This window comes from Vipera berus (genome assembly GCF_964194415.1).
Source record: "Vipera berus genome assembly, chromosome: 3".
NCBI classification, from domain to species: Eukaryota; Metazoa; Chordata; class Lepidosauria; order Squamata; family Viperidae; genus Vipera; species Vipera berus.
This window is the reverse complement of record NC_138204.1, coordinates 148,509,816-148,532,164: the sequence shown is the minus strand read 5'-3', so window position 1 is coordinate 148,532,164 and position 22,349 is coordinate 148,509,816. Positions and strand designations below refer to the sequence as shown.

General features: G+C 39.1%; 1 protein-coding gene across 1 annotated transcript in view; it reads right to left on the bottom strand.

Moving 5' to 3' along the window:
• The window catches only part of PHACTR1 (phosphatase and actin regulator 1), a gene marked incomplete at its 5' end in the record, with an annotated part of 247,351 nt that extends 225,255 nt beyond the window's left edge, over positions 1-22,096 (bottom strand). Inside the window, 2 exons of the mRNA XM_081324401.1 lie at positions 10,842-10,988; positions 22,018-22,096. Of these exons, the coding sequence (XP_081180527.1) occupies positions 10,842-10,988; positions 22,018-22,096 (226 nt within the window). The remainder of the gene's footprint in view (positions 1-10,841; positions 10,989-22,017) is intronic.
• Between the last annotated feature and the right edge of the window lie 253 nt (positions 22,097-22,349).

Below are 22,349 nucleotides of genomic sequence, written 5' to 3'. Positions count from 1 at the left end.
AGTGCAAGTTTCCTTTGCCAGAAAGGAAGCTGAAATAGAAGCCTGAAGCAAAGCCCGCCAGGCAGAGGTGGAAGCTCAGAGCAAAGCCTGCCAAGCAGAGGTGGAAGCTCAGAGCAAAGCCCTCCAAGCAGAGGCAGAATCCCAAATAAAGATTCTGCAAATAGAAAGAGAAGAAGCAGCTACCCTAGCAAGGCTAAAAGTTTTTGAACAAGCAATGAAAGAAAGTACTGATTCAGATTGTTCTACCCCAACAGAAATGGAAGATCCAGTTGAACGCACCAGTAAATATGTGCTAAAGCATAACATTTGCAATGATTCAGAGCCATCTTCTGTACCTCCTACTAACAACACTGTTATGACTCTCAACTCAGAGACCCCAAACCTGCAAAAGCCTGAGCCTCTTCAACTCCACAACACAAGTGCATCAACACTTCAAACCGCACCACCTCCTGCCTATGACAAGGTGACTTCCAGCAACAAGCAACGGTTTAATCAACAGCCAGCACAAGCCTTAGAGACTAAACCACAGCTGAATCCTCTTGGAACGTCATTCTATCCTGGTACACCTCACCCTTATTCACCAGAGAACTTTCACACCCAAGGGCTCCCACAAGTTTCTTTGGCACCAAGGAGTGAGAGATCAGACCTCTCTGACTTCACCAGATACATGATTTGCCGAGAGCTCACCAACACTAGCCTCTCAAGGTTTGATGACTGTCCAGAGAACTACAGATCCTGGAGATCAACCTTCAAAGCTGCTATTGCTGATCTCAACCTTACCACCAAGGAGGAACTTGATTTACTCATAAAGTGGCTGGGGCCATAATCTGCAGATCATGTTAAAAGACTGAGAACAGTACATGTTGATTCTCCAGATGCAGGTCTTGCTGCTGCATGGGCAAGACTTGAGCAAACCTACGGAAGCTCGAAAGCAATAGAAAACGCTCTATTCAAGAGACTGCAAAACTTACCAAAGATAGGCAACAGAGATAATCACAAGCTTCAAGAACTAAGTGATCTCCTTATGGAGATAGAATTGGCAAAAACAGACCCACGTCTACCTGGTCTAAGCTACCTGGACACCTCCCATGGTGTCAATCCAGTGGTGTTAAAACTGCCATACAACCTGCAGGAGAAATGGACACAACAAGGCTCAAAATACAAAAGACAGTATAATGTAGCTTTCCCTCCATTCTCATATTTTTGCAGGTTCATCAGTGAACAGACCTGGACAAGAAATTATCCCAGCTTCAGCTTCAGTGAATCCAGTGTGCCTGCTCCACCATCATCATCAAGGTATGGTAACACAGCAGCTAAACACAGAGACTTACGTGGAGCTGTGTTTACAAAAAAGATGGACATCTCACCTCCTGTACCATCTCCTGCTCAACGGAGTGGTTCGGGTGATAGAGATAAAGATCCTAATCGTCAGTGCCCTATTCACAAAAAACCTCACCCTCTTAAGAAATGTCGTGAGCTTAGAGCAAAGATTATACAAGAGCGGAAAGAGGTTCTCCAAAAACTTGGAATATGCTACAGGTGCTGTGCTTCTTATGATCATTTTGTTAAAGACTGTAAAGCCTTTGTCAAGTGCACAGAATGCAGTAGTGACAAGCACGTTACAGCTATGCTTCCTGCTCCACTTCCAGGCAATCCACAGCAACCACCTGCATCCAACCCTGCTTCAAATCGTGGCGGGGAGCAACAAAGTCACGCTTCAGTCACAACAAATGTCTCATCTTCATGTACTGAAGTGTGTAGGAAAGGCTTCAGTCACAAATGCTGTGCCAAAATATGTCTAGTCAAGATATATCCAGAGGGTCAGCCTGAAAAAGCTACCAGGATGTATGCCATAATAGATGAGCAGAGCAACAGATCCCTGGTCAAACTGAAATTCTTTGATATCTTTGGCATACAGGGACATGCAACACCATATACTCTCAACACCTGTTTTGGTCGTGTAGAGACTTCTGGCAGAAGAGCTGATGGGTTCATGATCTCTCATATCAAAGCAAAGAAGGGCATACCATTGCCATCATTGGTTGAGTGTGACCAAATACCAGACAACAGGGAAGAGATTCCCACTCCAGAAGCTGCATATCATCATCCCCACTTAAGGCACCTGGCTACTGAGATCCCTCCAATTGGACATGGATGCTGACATCTTAGTCTTGCTGGGAAGAGACATTCTCAGAGTTCATAAAGTACGCCCGCAGTGCAATGGACCTGATGATGCCCCATATGCACAAAGACTTGACCTAGGCTGGGTAATAGTGGGAGATATATGCTTAAATAGAATGCACACACCATCAGAGATCAACTCCTTCAAAACTCACATGTTAAGGAATGGGTGTGCATCTCACTTCAGACAATGCCCTCACCACCATGAAGTAAAGGAGAAGCCTCTTGACATCATCCAGGTATCTGATGTTATCCCCATCACCTGTGATGATAACTTAGGCAGCACAGCATTTTATACTACACATGCTGACAACAAAATAGCCATGTCAGTTGAAGACAGAGAATTCATCAACATAATGGACACTGAATTCTCCAAAGATATGTCTAACAGCTGGGTTGCACCATTACCTCTTCATGCCACCAGGCCACCATCTGCATGTGCCTTTGCAAATTCTTCTTGGTTAACAGATCCTGAGTTCCTGCCTGATCATACAGAAGAAAGCACAGATGAGGTCTTCAATCTTCAAGATCCTGATAATGATCCAGAGATTCATCCTGAAGTCAAGACCCTCCTGACCAGATCTGAGCAGAGAGCCATCATGGACTGTCAACGCTTTGAACGGTTCTCCAAGTGGACAAGGCTTGTACGCTTCATTGCAAGGTTAGTCCATATTGCACAATGCTCTCACACCAAATCTAGTGACACTGAATGTCAAGGCTGGAACTCACGCCAAAAACCTCTCTCTGCAAAAGACATTGCTGAAAGTGAGCTGATCATTATACACAGTGTACAACAGAATCTCTTTGGCACAGAAATCAAATGTATCCATGACAAGCAGAATATTCCAAAAAACGGTCCAATTGCCAACCTGAACCCATTTATAGACAGTCATGGCATTGGAGCCTGCAGAGAATTAGAAATCAGTTCTAAGCCAGTCCAGGACCTTTTAGCTGAAAAGAGCTGTACGTGGATCCCCAATCCTCCACACTCTTCCTGCATGGGTGGCTCATGGGAGAGAATGATAGGAATCACACGTAGGATACTGGACTCCATGCTAATGGACTTGAACTTTACAAGGCTTACTCATGAGGTCTTAATCACCTTCTTGGTAGAAGTGTCTGCTATAATCAATTCAAGGCCACTTGTTCCAGTGTCTACAGATCCAGAGTCCCCAACCATCCCTTACTCCAGCTACTTTTCTCACTCAGAAGCTCGGGTCTGTTCCTGTTCCACCTGGAGATTTTAAAGCAGGAAATCTATACCATGATGGGTGGAGGAGAGTACAACACCTCATCAACTGCTTCTGGAATCGATGGAAGATGGAGTATCTTTCTCTTTTGCAAGGATGTAGAAAATGGCAACATCAGAACCCCAATCTCCAAGTTGGAGACCTTGTTCTGCTCAAGGACCAACAAGCTCAAAGAATTGAATGGTCCAAGGGACTCATTGTGAAAGCCATTCCCAGTGATGATGGGAAGGTACGTAAGGTGGAGGTAAAGATTGCAAGGCAAGGCACCCTACCGTTATAGGATTATATAGTGGTATTTTACAATACCGGACAGGGAGTGTGCTGTTACATCAGCTATAAAGTATTATACAGTGCATATTGTGCTGCCACCATGTGGTCATTTGGGAACTAGAACATTTATGTTAATTTGTTATGTAAATCTGTTATGTTAATCTGTTCAGCCAATCCTTCCCATTTTATGATGTACTTCCTCCTTCTTCTTAACCCTGAATGTTCTATCACTTCCTGGACACCATTTTACATGTGGTCTGCTCTCATGGTAGGACCATTACTGTCTTTGACCTTGAAATACCGTCCATTTCATCATCTACTACATCTTGTCTGCTGTAATCTTCTCTGCATGCAAATAAAGATCCTCGTGGATGATAAAAAGGTAATTTCATGAGTTCAGCTATCTGGCAAGACTGTCAGCAGTGATTGTATCCACTTATACAGGCCAGGCACAGGAGTCTCAGCAAGGGGATATATCACTAAACAACGGTTGGAGTCAGAATACGCATTCTGAATAATAAAAGATAAAAAGAAAAAACACCCACACAGTTTCGTTATTCAACATGGTAGATTTTTAAAAAAAATGTTTGGAAGCAATTATCAAAACTGAAATAGAAAACATTCCTCCAGATGTTTTAGTTGATGTGTGCAATTCTGTAAATATCCAACCATTTTACTCTGAACCTGAATAATATTATCCTAGATAACAGATGTACATCGTAAAACCCAAAATGTCTCTAAAGTGGGTGCTTTTCTAGAAAGGCACTCCTTTATATTAGATAACCTATAACTAGGCCAGTTACTTTGATGGATGTTACAACAGTCTTAAATCTATTGCATTGCAATGAAACAGTTCCCTATCCTGAAGCAGATAGTTAAATGCAGTAAGGGTCTGGAAATGTGGGTTCCATCAGCCAAAAGCAGCCAACCAACCAGTCAGATACAATAGTACCCTGTGAATTAATATATGGTTTCTGTTACCTCTGGAGATGTACAAGGGGGAAAAGTGCAGCAAGATTGCACTATAACGCAATATAATGCTACAAGCCATAGTTCATTTTGCTGAGTGACAAATCATGCAGGACTAATGCAGTGAAAGAGGACTATAAATGGTGTTATAAGCTGAGGCTACCATAAATAAAGAAAAAGAAAAAAAACTAAGTCACTGTAAACTTACTAGATCAGAGGTGCCTGTGAGACCATGGAGCAAAATTTTTAAAAGCCAATTTAAACTTGCTAAACTGCTCTCATAAATTGGACTTAATTTTATTTCATCTTTGTAGCTCCAAAAACCTAAGTACCTTTATGTAAAAAAAAAGGATATTTCACTCTCTTGTTTTTCTCTGTCTCCTTACCTGTTTCTTCTTTTGGCAATCTCTTTAAAAGACAAGAACCAAGTGGTTTTTAATTTGTTTTAATTATTTGGCAAAAGGTAAAAATTCTTGGTAGATCTTGTTCAGGTAAGAATTCAAACAAACTCTGTTAACTGGTATTTTAAGTCAGTTTTCTTGGTAATCCTTTATCTTCAATCAAACACCATCTAAAACCATATTTCTACCATGTAGGCATCTTATGGAAACCCTAAGCAAGTACATCACGACTATAATCTCTATAAGGCAACTTGTTCTGGAAGGCTTATCTTCTTGGCTCATTCTTCTACAGGAAAAGGGCATCTCTCAAACAAATTCAGTTTGTACATGCAAACTTTAAAGAGGAATTAGGCCTGAAGGGTATCTATGCAAAACCATCTCTAAGTTGCAATGATCTGCAATGGAACTTTCTGTGGGAATGTTTTGCCAAGGCTTGTATGCGTAAGTTTTGAAAATAAGTCAAAGACAAGCATAACCACCAACGTTTAATAATTTAGTGAGAAAAAAAAATCCCTGTTTTTACAAATGTATTCAAATTTATTTTGAAAGACCTACATAGCTGAATTAATAAAGCATTAATAATTTATAATAAGACCAATCCAGCTTACATGATCAGGGAGTAGAGAAATGCTTAAGGATTCGCTTAAAATTGCCAAAATCTGCCTACCTCTAAGTTTGTTTTATACAGAGCCAATTATTATTACATAACTCTTATTTAAATGAATTAATTCCATGTTATTATTTTGACCACTTATATTAAAAAGAATAGAGTTCCTCCTGGCATAAACTAAATAATGTATTTTACTAGCATGCCTAGATGTCAATTCCCTCCCCCCATCACCCAGGGATTAACAGGCACACTGAGTTTAATGAGGTTGACAAAAACCCCAGATCATCTTGGCACATGGACCACTTAAACTTCTTTAATTTGTCTGGTAGGTAATAATGACTAAAATCCAAAGTTTATCCCAGAACATTTGCTGAACTACAATATTTGTGCCATAGAGTAACTGAAACACAGGGTTGTGTTATCAGAAACTACCCATTATAATTCCTTAGAAAACAAAACCCTAAAAAAATAAGAATCAGGAAAGAATTCCCCTTGAGACTCTGGCTTCTGCCTGTAATAAAGTTTTATCCTTTCTAATTCCCATCGCGATCAATAAGTGTTAGCTATATTTGTAGTCTTGCAAAGGGGGGGAGGGGGCTTTGAGAAATCTACACTTTGAAGGGAGATTAAAATGCACGTTTTGGATCTGCTCCCTCCATTCCTGTGTTGATACAGTAAATTTACAAAATCATAACTGCACTCAGTTTAACGAGCTACCATACTCTGCACAATTGGAAACTGAACTATCAATTATGTGAAATGTTGTCACCACATTCAGCTGAATAGTTTTCCTGCAGGCCATCTCTGTCATCTCAGAGAAGTTAGGGATAGAGGAACCAGCACTCCCAATCATTTCTGTACAGTAATGGTCCACTGGATCCTCATGTTTCTGCCAACATGGAACAGAACTTCCCAAGGTTTGGCTTAGAAATTTGTCACAACAGTGGACAATAGATCTTGAAACACTAAAAACATAATCCAGTATATATCTTCATAGTTTCTTTTTGCCCAAGTTAAATATCTTGTGCCGTCTCTCTCTCTCTCTCTCTCTCTCTCTCTCTCTCTCTCTCTCTCTCTCTCTCTCTCTTTCTCTCTCTCTGTGTGTGGTTTAAGGGAAAGAAAGAACTCTGTTCAAATGGACAAGATTTTTTTAGAAAAGCCAGCGCGAGAGTTTAGGGAATCTGTAGAAATTCTAGAACTGTACAATCCCATAAAGCCAGTGGCACATATAATATATCCAACTGAGTTGGGCTTTGATAATATTTGAATGGGAGACCTCTAGGGAACATCAGGATTCTAATCTAGATTGGATAGTGAAAACTACATGAATGTATCCACGAGACCACTAAACATTGAAATCAGCCCAAAGGCGTTTCCCCCCCCCCTTTCATATATGCCATCAAAGTATGTAAGCCAATGCAATATATTTGTTTAAAAAAGTAATCTAATGAAAAAAATGCAATCATGAGTCTAATTTGATTAGAAGGACAGTTATCTCATTACTCTGGAGAAAAAGAGCAAATCCTGGTTATTCCCAAACCGTATGCTTGGCTTTACATGTTTAGATAACTAATAACTTTCAGCTCAAAGAGTTAACAAAAAATATTAGCCCCCAGCCGTTTCCCAAAGAGTATGGAATGTGGATCTTTTGATTATTTAGCTGATCAAATACAAATATAAGCAAGGTCTGTTCTTTGATTCAGCTTATTCCGCCTGCTATCTTAACAACAAAAACAGTGACCAGATTCAGGCCAGACCTAGAAGCAGCAGCAGGCAGGCAATACAGCCGTACAGCCAGCCGTTGAGCGGCAGGGACTGTAATCATAAATGCATTAAGTGAGAAGGGAGGCAGCGTTTCTAATACTTCTGGAACTATTTTAGTTCTCTTTGCAATGTTAAACGGAAAAACAAACAATTTATTTTCTTCCTTCCAGGTGCATTCAAAAGCAGGCATAAAGGAAACCACAGCACATATTCTATGTAGTTCTTTAAAATAATTCTTCGCTGGAAAGTACCTTTTTGTTGTTTTATACAGGCACTGTTTTCAGCACCACACTGAAATGAACAGCGCCTGCCTCTCCTATTTCTGTGCCCGTCCTTCTCTTTTGCTCACAAGCCAGAGCCAAAATGGCACACACACACCCCCATATACAGGAGACCAAGCTCACCAGGCCTGAAAGATTTCCGGGATTTGCAGAAACATACATGTTTAGGGTGGGAAAATCCTTAAAGGAAGAGAATCCCAAAACCAACTCAGAGAAGGCTGAGTGGTCATACAATACTACTGAAGTGGAAATGGAGAAACAAATTTGGGGAGGAGATGAAATGGAACGTCTTGGAGGAGGTCATACCTAACAAACTGAAAATCAACAGGACACTGGACACTGTGATATTTTGTAGCACACCTCACTGGCATTTAAAGAATTGTCCAACTGACTTTCCAGTTGAGAAACTGTAAAAAGCAATGCCTTACCCAAAGACAAAACTCAAAGATACTTACTTAAAAATGTCATCTTATTCAACAAATATGTTCATAGTATAATTAAAAAAACCCTGTAGTTGCAGCATCAAGTAACATTTCATATTTTAAAAAATGCAAATAACCTGTGTAACAGCAGGATTACTCATATGGATTATGAGTAAAAACAACCTCTACCATCATCCAACTCAAAATGTGTATTTCTTTTCTAGATCCAAAGGATATACAGTACGCCCCTTCTATTTATAGTTAGTCTTAATAAAATCACTACCCTCATCCAGGCTAGGCACCCTTGCTTTACATTTTATGACCATTACAAGCATATTTCTTAGGCTGTTTGCACATTAACATAAACATTGCTTAGCAACCAATTGATACTTTAAACTCCAGGCATCAAATGATTCTATGATTCTATGAAATGCAAGATGGCTTAATGAAAAAAACCTCTAGTGGGGTTTTTTTTATAATTTATATCTCTGTGAATACAGATTCTTCCAAATTAGACCAATGACAGAACCTAATATTTAGAAGAAGAAACTCATGCCGTCCATATGCATATTAAGGACTGAAATGTTGGCAGTATAGATTGCTTTTTGGTTAGAATTAAAAGCTGGGATCCACTTGCAAGAATCCATTGAGCTTGATGTACAATGGTTGACTTTGTTTTTTGTTTCTTATAAAGTAAGATAATGGCAGAAGATGGTTTTTCTTCAACTTATACTTTTATGACAAAATTGTTTAACATGCACTCAGCAATTTTGAAATCATGCAGCATCTCCTTTTCAGCTACACATCTTATGCCTATCCCATCGTGCTATACAATATTCTTCATCCTCTGACTTTTTTTATTCATCAATATATGTCCTCAATAATCCAAAACATCTTTCCGTTCCTGGGCTATTAAAACAAACCAGGGACAATAAGTGAGCCAATATGAACTGATCAATGAATATGCAGTTGTTCCTATTTCACATCTTACTTGATACAAAGTAGGAGCAAGGTCATAGTGATGCAGAAGCACACATCAAGTTTCAAGGGAAACCACTATAAAACCATTGGCTTTGCTCCAAGCAATGTTTTAAGGAGTTGAGACATATCATTCCAGCAGATAGATATGCTGAGATATCAGTATCCATACATTTAATTAAGGGGAAATCATTGGGTTTTGCTAAAACAATAGTTATGGGAAGTTGGGTTTCTCTGGCTTCTTTCTCAAGAAAGATCTGTTTCAAAAAGCAAAGGGGAACACAGTATGGAAACACGGATTTCCCCTCCTCTAGTCATCCTTCAGAACTGAGGAAAGAACATGTGACAGGAGAGGGTAATTAGAATTGAAAACTGCAGTATAAGCACAAATGGAGGGAAAACAGGAAGGCGTAGCTTGGGATGCAAGTATTAAGGGGAAAACTTTCCCTTGAAGGAACTACTAGACTAAGCCAGGGCTAAATTGTGGGCCAGATAATCAGGTCTGGACTAAAGTGGATCAGAAAGGTCCAGAGACAGGGTCACATTTCAGGCAAACATCTTGGATACATTTCTGGTATGGAGGAAAAAGTTGAGGCCGCACTAAAGAGAAAATAAAATATAAAGACAACAAATGGAAATTGGTAATGAAATCAGTGAGCTAAATTAATGTGGGCCAGAGGAATATGGTAAGAAATGGCTGGAGACTGGGTTTGGGGTGGAGGAGAGCATGACCACTGGCTATTGGTTATGCTCCTGTATCTTTAATATGAACTTAAAGGGACAGAGGTAAAACTTCACGTTTCATATCTTCTTAGCATTAGTGGTGTGATTTTAGTACATTCTAATCATGAGCAACCATACAAACCAGGGCATAAATAATTAGTAACCATTTGAAACACCATACTGTGGTAGGAAGAGGACCAGCTTAAGAAAACCAAATGAAAAACTAAGGGGTTCTTCACCAAGAAGGTGACTGGGAGAAAGTGGAAGGCAGGAAGAGAAGGAAAAAATAGCCCTTTCCAACTAAAAAAAAATCTTCAGATGGGAGCTCAACCACTTCCTCCTAGATGAGAGTGACAGGAGTCACAAACCAGTCTTCTGGGTTCGATGGCAAGCTTGAGTTGGAAAATGCAAGCAAGATCTCAAGGAAACTTGGAAGCTAACAGGTTGGGAGCAGGCCCCAAGGGAGAAGGTGAAATTGGAGGGAATGGGAAAGTGTGTCAGCTGAAGGAAGGAGAGGAGGGGTTGAAGAGCATTCAGAAATGGCAACCAGGAGAGAGACAAGGGAAAGCCTGATGCTGCCAGGTATAGCTGCATGAGCATCAGTGCGGGGTTTCTTCACCTAGGAAGTTTGAGATCACTTCTACCGGCCTTCAGATCCTGGCAGGAAATGTAAGACTTTCACCCAAGCACTTCTCATGCTCCTCTCCATTGGGTGTGTGTCCGCGCGCGCGCGCGCGCGCGCGTGTGCTTTGTACTACACCAGCATCTAGATGAGGAGGAGGAGGAGGAGGAGAGAGAAAAGCCAACCGCGTGTGTGTGTGTTTGTCTGTATGTGACAGCCAGGACGTGTCCAGGGATGCACATTCCTGCAGCAAGAGCACGCCCCCCCCCGCCCCCCCGGCCAAGCCGGCAGACACAAAGAGGGCGGGGGAGTGCAGAAACAGCCGCCGCTTTAGGCTTAAGGAGGGAGGCGAAGGGTAGGTGACACTCACCTGCTTCGAGATTGAAGGAGATCCTGGCCTCGGCTAGGTAAGGCGTGTCACTCTTGGACCGAACTCTCCGGATGGGTCTCCTGTCTATGTCCTCTTCGGAAGAAGCCGCCATTAATGTGGGTACAGTGAGCAGGGTCGCCCGGCGAGCTGGTGTAGAGGAAGCAGAGAGAGGGGTGGGGGTGGAAAAGAGGAGGAGGGCGCACACGCAAAGAAGGAGAAGGGGAAAGAGAGGAGCAGGGACACAGAGAGGGAGAGACACCGGGAGGGAGGGAAAGGGGGGAAAAAAGAGAGAGAGAGATGGGGAGAGAAAAGGAAAACCCGTTAAGGATTTCTGGATTGGAGCTGAGCTAGAAACCTTGCCCTGTCACCTTCTGGCAGCCTTGAGCCAAGCGGGTGAGGCTCCACGTGGGACTTTACACAATCTAACAAAGCCTGGTCCTTTGCCTGGAAGCTGCAGATAAAACGGTCACTTGAGGATGGCTCATTCAAGTCCAGAGATTTGCCTATCAAGATTGAGGAGCTTGGTTGCTTCATGGTATTTGGGTAGGAGAGAGAAGCAGCAAGCAAAAAAAAACACAAGAAAAAAACCCAGCTGAGAAAACACGTGAGACCGTTTGACATGGCAATGTATCAGGTGGACGCACCTCTTTCTGTGGAGATAGATATTTTATATACATGAAAAACACACATGCACAGTACATACACTGCCCATTGCATTGTAGGGGTCACAGATTGGACTAAGGTGGAATGTAAGTTCTTGGTTCTGTCTAAGTGTGAAGCCAGTTATTGTAACTGGCAAATTATGTTTTAAGGTTACTATTTGGTCACTATGGTGTTTTCAAAAAGTGATGCCTTGGGGTGATGCATTACCTCAGCAGCCTCTCTTTTTAAAAAAAAAAAATGAATGCAAGAACGAAAACAAATGAGGTGCTGGAATTCCAATTTTTTGGAGTTTCCATCAGCAATGTCAACAAAGTTTTTGGAGTTGAGGTTCCAAACACACCTTGAGGTCTACAGTTGGGAACCTCTTCTTGGCAGCAATGTCATAAAAGCTTCCACTTGTGTGAATTTCAGCTCCCAGGATTCACAGTAATGACCATTCTGGTTGAAAAGTTCTGGGAGTTGAAGTTCATAGGAGATTACAATATATATATATACATATATGTACATATACATAAACAGCCACATGCTTCTCCCAGAAGAAGGAAGCTGAAGCCACTAGCCTGATGATGACGGATGGGATTTCGTCAAAACGTTGCTCCTACACCTTTAGTTCTACGTGGGGAAAAACCCGAATGACCAAACATCCATATATATATATATATATATATATATATATATATATATATATATATATATATATATATATATGTGTGTGTGTGTGTGTGTGTGTGTGTGTGTGTGTGTGTGTGTGTGTGTTTGTGTGTGTGTATATGTATATGTATATGTGTATATATGTATATATATATATATATATATATATATATATATATATATATATATATATATATATATGTATATACAGTATTTGCCGAATGATAAATAATTGTAAATATGATTAGCAGACACAGCAAAGTAAATCCCTTTATACTAAAAAGTTCAAGTTCTCCCAGAATTTAGACAAACAACAATGGTAAATGAAAAAAAATGGTTGAGTAGATTAATAGTTTGTCTATACAAACTACATTTAAGGAATCGCTTTGTGGCCCTCAGTATATTCAGGAACGGACACCATACAAATTAAATAAATACTTTTTATGGGACTTTACTGGGAGGCAGGAAACAACCATAATTGCCTTGTGTGAGAAACTATTCTAAAAACCTGTTTCAGTAACTATATTAATACTGGATAGATCTTTCTAGTGGAATTACAGAATCATAAACTCTACAGGTTAGAAAGGGCCTTGGAAATAATGGACTCTCACCTCCAGGAATCCACTCTTAAGCACCCCAGCGTCTACTCAAACATCTTCAGCAATGGGGAATCCATTCCCTTCTGAAGGAGTATGTTCCGTTTCTGAACATTTCTTATCAGGAGGCAATGTCTTGTGCTATAAAGAAACTGGGAGATGATCTTGAAGGACGTAGGCAAGAACTACAATATTACCTAAGCAAAGCGGGCTGAAAGATCCCTTCAGTCCTGGGGGAAAAATGATAGTATTCAGAAGAGAGTCAGGGTCTCTTCAAGTTGCCCTGATTCTCTGAGATATAAAAGAGAAGGGATGTAAAGTGCAATCAGGCTTGCAAATTCTGTATTAATTGTATTCTCAGTAAAGTAAAGTCAAGTCTCTGAACTTCCTTTGAAGTTGGTTTCCTGATTGGTTCTGTTTCATAGAGCTGATACCTGGTGACCAATAAAAAAATATCTACTTTCTCTTTTAAAAGATTCCCATGGCTTCTTGTCCTATCTCCTGGAACAATACTCATCAATTCTGACCCATCTTCTTCTTCTTCTTTCAGATTCTTGAAGATGGCTATCATGTCTCTCTCACAGTTTTCTTTTACCTGATCCAAACATGTATTTATTCATTTCAGTTTATATACTTGTGACTCGACATACCCAACCATTCCTCATACATTTTCTCCCTTTTGGCTCTATTGTTATGATTTAAATTTATGAGCTGCCCATTCCTTTATCATGCTATCTGTTCCTCTTTGATCCTGTTCCAGTTTAAAGGACCCCTTTTCTCAAATGTGATGCCCAGGACTGGACCCAATAGTGAAAGTGCCATCTGACCAATGCAACGTAGAGAGGAACAATGAGAAATACAGTGCATATTTTCACATTTCAGATTCTGACATTACCTTTCCGCATGAACAGTGCCCCGAAGAACATCTTTCTTGAAGTAGCACATAAATAAAATTTCAATCTAATTATGAATTTGGCCCTCAGTCTTTCTCTAGGCTGAACATGCAAAAATGCCAGAATGATGGAGATTTTTGCATCAAAAGTATTGCCTTACCTGCAGTTGTGCAAACGGAGATGCACAATTGAATGTATAGCATAATCCATACTAAAGTCCTTATCTAGGGCCCAAGAAATGATCATCTGATATGCACATGCATCTGAGACCACGTACTAGTCCACAACAGAATCTTGATGTCTTCCCTGAACCACACTGATTAGGCTCAGAGACATTAAATATATTTATTTGTTTTTGGTGCAGCAAGGAAGTGAAATGTAATGGATGTAGGCACTTGCAGACTCTTAAACCAATTTGCAAGAACAATACATTTCATCAAATAATGCCATGTGGGTATTTATCACATGCATAAAGACATTGGGGCAGATGGTACTGTGAAAATTGGAAAACTATTACCATTAAACATTAAGCAGCTGTTTTCATCAAACCACCACAAGGAAATGGATCTATTAGGCACTTAACATTTCAAAATGTAAATGTTTAGGTATTTTATAAATGTGTAATTATACATATATTATAGAAGAATCCAAAAGGGCAAAGGATTGGATTAATGCAAAAGGCCTGATATCCCAACCTCACAGTCAAATATTTAGTATTAATATTAAGTCTTACGCCTTTGGATTATCAGCTAGAAATCCTGATAACTGCATCCAGGGATGGAGCAAAGCACATTGCAATAGATACTTCAGCACAATGCCTATTGTCAAAGAGCTCTTGTTAGAAATCAATTATCAATCTCTGGTCTCCACAGTTTCTACTCTGCCATGGCAATCCCATGCCTAATCTTTCTTTCTCTCTCTCTCTCCCCCCCCCCCTCCAGCCAATCTCTATCATACTTGATTTTTAGCATGTGTTTTATTGGCGGATAATTCCCAATTAACTTTTCTGCTTTCGGTCGGTTCTTGAAACCCAACTCTCTCTGAATAGTAAAATCATTGGCTGGTATCTATTCTCCCTCTCATATGATAATTAGGCAGTAGGTCCAAGACCTGAAACATAGAATAACAGAGTTGGAAGGGACTTGGGGGATCTTCTAGTCCAGCCCCCTGCTCAAGCAGGAGACCCTATATTATTTCAGACAAATGGTTGTCCAATCTGTTTTTGAAAGCCTTCAGTGATGGAGCACCCACAATTTCTGAAGGCAAGTTATTCCTTTGGTTAATTGCTCTAACCGTTAGGAAATTTCTTCTTAGTCTTAGGTTGCTTCTCTCCTTAATTAGTTTCCAGCCATTGTTTCTTGTCTTGCCTATTGGTGCTTTGGAAAATAGTTTGATGTGCTCATCTTTGTAGGAGCCCCTCAAATACTGGAACAGTGTTATCATACCCTCCCTAGTCCTTCTTTTCATTAGACTAGACATACCCAATTCCTGTATGTATTCCTTGTCTACATTCCTCACCATCTCCAAAAAAAGTGAGGTAAGGTATAATTTATATCAGTGTTTCTTAACATAGGCAGTTTGAAGATGTGTGGAGTTAAACCCCCAGAATTCCCCTGTCAGCTATGCTGGCTGGGGAATGCTGGGAGTGGAAGTCCACACATCTTCAAGTTTCCAAGGTTGAGAAACACTGATCTATATAACGAGAGATGTAATGCATTTGGAAGAAGTTAACAACAAATCAGATCAGTACTGTTGCCAATAAAACCACATAGGTGTGTCCATTAGAAGATGAGTTCAGTTCAAAGGAACTTTTACCTTAAAGTTTTTGAGGGATTAGAGCAGGGGTGTCAAACTCAATTTCATTGAGGGCCGCATCAGCATTGTGGTTGCCCTCAGGGGGCCGGGTGGGTATGGCCAGGGTGGGCATGACCTACTGGGTGGGCGTGGCCAGCTCTACATCGTTCTCATCAAGGGTGCCTATGGGGGCCTGGGCAGGAGTGGGACAGATCTGAGGGTCTCTGGCAGAAGGAGGGTCTCTGGGCCAGGACCAAGGCAGTGGGGGCCATTCCCTCACTGTTTCCAGGATGGCTTCGCGGGCCACATGACACCACTTCGCGGGCCGGATCTGGCCCCCGCGCCTTGTGTTTGACATGACTGGATTAGAGCCCCGTTCTTCAGCTAATTCTCCTATGTACGTGGATCCCTAGGATCTCATGTTTTTCAATGGCTTGTTTGTTTTTTTCACAATTGATTAATGGAAATTATTCATAATGAGTGAGGCAGCATAGAAGTTTAATATTATTGCTATTACTGCTACCACCACCACCACTACTACTAATATTTTCTTTCACGATATTTTGTGATATTTTGTTCAAGAACATTCCAAGGACACACTTCTTGGTTGTGTTAGTGATTTAGATTATTCTTTCTTGGCTGCCTGTACTTTTAGTGTTTATAATGTTTGTTATTGTTTTTAATTTTATTGTAAATCTCTTTCCTGCCCAGAGTCACTTCTTGTGATGGATAAATAAATAACTAAACATTATTTTTTTACTTCCCCTTGGTAAAAATTCTAGTCTAATAAGGATTTTACTTATTTTATGTCAAATTGCATCTCTACCAACAAGCCAGAAACCTTGACCTGTTTAGTTCCAGGAGAAATTTGTAGTTGAAAGAAATCTCAGCCACCTGGCATTCCCCTCCCCCAAATATGAGTAAGTTTGCATTTATAATGTATAATTTTCTCAGAACTTTGTAGGGAGGAGCAGAAGAGGAGGGAAAACAGATTTTTTTTGAAGTGGATTTTAAATGAGTTACTTTCTGGAGAAATCTATATAAATTAATTTTAATTGGGATACCATGATGTTAATTGAGAGGTTTTCTTTTAAACAAATTATGTGACAGTCAGAGTGCTCATTAAATAATGATCTACACTATAATTTGCTGCCATTTTCTTTCCTTAGTGAAGCCTTCTGTAATAAACACAAATGACAGCAAATGGCTACCTGAAAGAACACACTTAGCTATAAGTCTGTGGCACTGTATCTCTCCACAGGAGTTAATGAGATTTTCTTCTGAGGAGACATTCATGGAATAGCACTGTAGATCATTTTTATGGGTAGGACCTTTGATTAAAAATAAATATTTTTTGTGACCAGTCTGAGGATTTGGAAGTCATAATATAATCCCTCCAATCGGATGCCCCCCAGGGATATTGGAATACAATATTGGTTATACAGTTTGGATTTTACGAGACCTCTACTCCAATATATCTTTAAGGCCCTTGGTAAATTGGGAAATGACATATTCAAAAAGCAGAAGAAGAAAAATGCTATCTATTGCAGTTTTCGAACAAACAGATCTTAAAATGTGCAAAAATAATAGAACCTCCTCAGATTTAAACTAATCCTCAGATTGAATTAGATGTTACTACTCATCTATCAACTAAAATCAAATTGCAGAATCCAATCTGGGTCAGACACTGGGACCACAGGTTTCATCTTCTGAGCTTTTGGGCTCATCCTCTCCTCAGGGAATTTCTCACAGAAATTGGATCCTGCAACATTATCCTGGGATATGTATATTTGCCTTCATTCATAAAATCAAATTCCATTTCTTGGTCTCAATTTGTATACTTTTATGTGACTGAAAAACACATATAACTTATCTATAAGAGATACGCAACCAGCTGAACATATAGAAAATAAAAAATGAATGTCTGCTTTAATCCTTGGGACAATGTTTTTCAAGCAGAATGTGATTGTTGCGGTTGTTTCTAAATAAAAACAGGGACAGTTGAACAAGGCGGTGAAGAATTAGACCACTTAGTAGAATAAAGCATCTGAAAAGTAGTGCCTTCACAGACAAGTTATTCAACTGAGTAGCAGTTGATGCTCTGTGCTTACTGTGCGCTATTGGGCAAGCTGTTTTATTTATCAGCACCCTCTATGAAAAAGGAATAACCTATTTCAATTTTATGCCTATAGATGATTTTCTTAAATTGGACAATACATAAATGGGTAGGGAACTGGCTCTTCCCAATCTGCCTTCCAGATCAGTTGGACTTCCATTTCCATCATCCTCAGCCAGTCTGTTTCACACCAATTTGTTCAGAGTGGTGAAGGAATTCTAACTGACGCATGCTTCATTAAAGGGAAAGTGGAAGGATGCATATAAATATTTGATAGGAAGAAATCTAAAAGACTGTTCTCCAAGGAAATACAAAAAGCATGTATTTAATAATAATAATAATAATAATAATAATAATAATAATAATAATAATAATAATAACAACATCATAATAATATAATAATAATAATATCTTTTAAATTGCTTCAGAGGTTTTTGTTTTTTTTAAAAAAATATAATTTATCCTGATTATCACGCCATGCTACAAAAATGCTATCAGAACAATGCCCAGATCAAACAATGTTTTGTGGAAATGGACTTGCAAAATCATCTATTCCTTTCCCCCCTCAATACCTGCCAAAGATTAACACTTTTTTCAGGTGCATTGGAGACACCCTTGAGCCACTCCTTTCCTTTAGTAAAAAAAATGACAAGATTGTTTGATAATATTATTTTACAAAAGGATAATATAAAGGACATTTAAGCACAGTACACTACTTTGTATGGCATACATAGTTAGAGCCAGCATTATAATATCTTAGCAATCCATTTCACTTATAGCTCTCCTGTTAAAGTTATCATGTTCTAGCAATGATTCTCATATACATACATAGTGACACTGAAATCTTACTTAACTCAATTCTTTTGTGAGACAAATTTTAGCTTGAATGAGAAAGGGCTGAATTGGTTATGATGTAGTATCATGGTACACTGTGCTGGATTTGATTTCAAAATGGTGCTTCAGAATGTGCAGGGGAAAGATTCAAACGTACCATCAACCTGCAGGTTTTTAAAGGAGTGGTATCTTTTATTAACATTGTATAATCCCAAAAATAAATGTGCTGCTTTAAAGAATTGCAGACAGACGCTCCGTCCATGCCTGAAACACCATTTGGTCTTTAATCCAAAAACCTTCATGGTATTAGGCAATAATTTTGAAGTTAAAAAAAAGCATATTGCACAGGCCAATATGCTTATGAACTATATGAACTATAACCTCAAATAAAAATACAATTGGATTAGAAATTACAAGGTATTTAGTAATTAATTGAATTTTCCTGTTGGCTTTCAATTACTGAATGAACTAACCTGATTCTGTGAGAATAAAGGTGTGATTACTTCTTTACTCCACATGCATGCAATTGTGCGCATGCAGAAAAAATATTTGAGACCCTAAAATTAAACTTTAATTTCTGCTGATACCAATCCTGTAACTGCTGTATCTCTCAAGTGGCCAGTGCACTGGAATCACTTTAAACCGTTCTTCCCCTCCTGACAAATAAGATGCTGAGAGCCATGCATTAAATGTCTTTGAATCTCAGGCAGATATGTTCGTATAAGCCTCTTTCAGTATTTGTTAGGAGCTCACTGATCATTGCTTATTAGACTCTCAATTATTAAATAATTCTGGACCAAAAGGTTTACATGGATCTTAAGAGATCAAAATGTATATGTAGGAAAACACCTCCTCTCCTCTATTTTTTTAACATTGAGAAAATGCATTTTTTTAGTCAGTTGGCTATTTTTGTAAAACAAGAACCTCAAAATTAAGAGTACTCTAATCAATTATTGACTCTGGTTGAAAATTCACACTGAAGACTCAGTCCTTTTCCATTGCAGTGCCACCTGCTGGTAGAAAGTGAGAAAGGCGAGGCAGCCCTACTTTTGGGGGGGGGGTAAGTCAGTGAAATTAGAAATGATTTTGTTTACTTTAAATCCAGTTATAATTAACATTATTCAGTTAATACAGTCTAATAAGGACAGAATAGGCATTTCAATATAGCAACAATGACTTACTCTGGGAATGTGGTTGTCTGTTTTGGCAACAACACAACCTTTCATGTATTAATAGTGCAATATTAATATTAATGTCCTGCTCATGCTTGCACAATTAATTCCTAGCCTTATTTATCCCACTTTATTTTGAATCACATGCATTTATTTATATGACAGAATGTGTGTGACCTAAGCAGGTAAAATAGATAACACAGACTATGGTCTTTTTAAAGTACTGCTATGTTTAGTACAACACAACAGTGAAAATCAAGAAATCTGTTAGCAAGGGAAAAGAGAATGGGTCTTGTCTTAGTAGCTGTATTAATGATTCTGTAATATTAGAATTTGCTGGTTGAATATCTTAATCATAATACTGAAGTATAGTCAGTTACTCCATGTTTTTTCTAAGACTGGATTTCTTCAAAGCATTTTAAATTGGGTAGCAATTAGGTGCATTTTTCAGGGTAAAAATGTGTGTATATGTATGAGAACTTTTACTTAATAAGCGTTTTCTTTTAAAATCACATACAGGAAGATACAAAATGAAAAAGCAAGATATCCAGGTTATTCAAGCTAAAAAAAGATAGTGCCATTTTAGAGTTATTTTATTACAATTTGGTTTTATTAGAAATGTATATCATTACACTAACTACACTAGATGCGCATAGATAAAATTAACAAATTATCATACATTCTCTCTTCCCAATGCCTAAATGGGTGAGAGGCAGTGGTCATATCCCAATAATGACGTAATACAATAGTTGTAAGATTTTGAATTAAACTTTAGAGCGATTTCAGAGAGTCCTTTAAACCCACGGAATAAGACACTTAAGGCCAACATCGTGATGTGCTCAATACCAGGAAACTCTTTTGTTCTGGCTGGTTCTCAGTAGTTTCTTTCCCAGATTGTTGAACATCCTTAATGGATCACAATCTGAATATTATTTCAGAGGGACAGTAAGGATGCTAAGCATGGTTTCTCAAAAGTAAATTCTTCTGAATTAAAATCCTTTTTTTTTTGTTCAGAGAATGGTGTAGATCAGTGTTTCTCAACCTTGGCAATTTTAAGGTGTGTATGCTTCAATTCCCAGAATTCCCCAGCCAGCATTCAACTTCTCAGAGTTGAAATCCACACATCTTAAAGTTGCCAATGTTGAGAAACACTAGTGTAGATGAAAGAGTTTAGAAGATCTGTATCCCTTTCACCTCCACAGTTCGTCCTAAACTGCATATTTAGTGCCATGCATAACTTGGCTCTTTCTTCTAGGATTAATTGTTAACTTTGAAGGATAACACCATTCGTGAGGCAAACCCTACTTCTTCCAACTTTCCATGTCTATATTACATCTCTTCTTTTCTAGCAATTATGCAAGAGAATAGCTAGGAAGACTTTACAATGTAAAGTGATCTCCCTTTCAATAAAAAAACGCAAGTCCCAAATTATCAGTTAAAATGGCATTGCTTGGTTACACAGCTCTTTACTGTAACTAATTCATTAAATCCTGATGTTTCTCCATCTCCAAAGATTTTACCCAAGAGTCCAATTGTTATGTTGAGGTGGCTGCGGATGGGTTGAGTATTGATACTCCCCAGTAGAGTCACTCAAGATTTAAAGGTCACCCAGGCTGCCCAGCTAAAGGTAAGCAGGAAGGTGGGCAGGAAGATGCTAGAGGGATATGATCACTTTAGTGATAACAGCAAAAGCATAATTTCATACTCTATGGGAAGCACAGTGCTAAACCAATTCTGCATTTTACTGAGAAAATCAAAGGGATAAACAAAATATATGCTTTTGGCAGGATAGACAGCATACAGTTGGGAAAAATTGGAAGGAAAGAGGAAAAGATGATGTGTGGGAACATGGCGGATGGACTCAATTACAGGAACAATTTGAGAAACCTAAAATGCCATGGTGATGACATATCATCCTAGAGAAAGTCCATCTACTTAATTGCAAAGATTCAGCATCAAGTTGATGGGATGGAATGGGGTGGGGTGGGGTGGAGTGGGGTAGAGTAGGATAGGATAGGACAGAATAGAATATTAATCATGTATATTTTTTCCTTAGGTATTAATTAAACTATGAAAGTACATTATTATACATTGGCTTCAATCTGGGCCAGGGAATGTCTACCAATGTTTGTCTTTGAGTTCTTCCCCTTTGCCACCACTATCTTGTTTCATTTACCATTTGAAGGAAAGGCACCCATCATTCTGTTTGAAGAAGACAGCTGATCTAGAACAGGTTGTGTTCACAATCCCTACAAATCTGTTTTACATATCGTATTTCCATATTTTTAAAAATAACTTCCTCCGTATAGTTGTAGACCTCAAGCTGCCTTATGTCTTCAGTTCTCAGCTCATTCTGGAGAAAGGAGCTTTAATTTTCCCTGATGCCTCTTCCACCAGAGGGCCACCATGTCTTGTCTTATGTTGAGCAATGCATAAATATCCATCTCAAAACAATACCTTGAGCTCCTTGACTGTAAAACAGCCGGTAAGCAGCATCGACATCCAGCAGATAATCCATCTTGAATGGACTATCCATCTTGGAGGATTTTTGCAGTCACTTGTTCAGCTACCCAAACTGATATAGCCAGTTTCCTGAAAAAGAATATGTAAAATTCACATTCTGTTTATATGCAATATTTAAAGTAACTTACAGCAATTTAATGAACATATATGCAATGTTTATGTTAACCTAGCATAATCCTTGAGGCATTTTGTACCTTTGCTTCCCCAATATTTACTGCTGTAAAACACACACACACGCACACGCACGTACACACACACACACACAC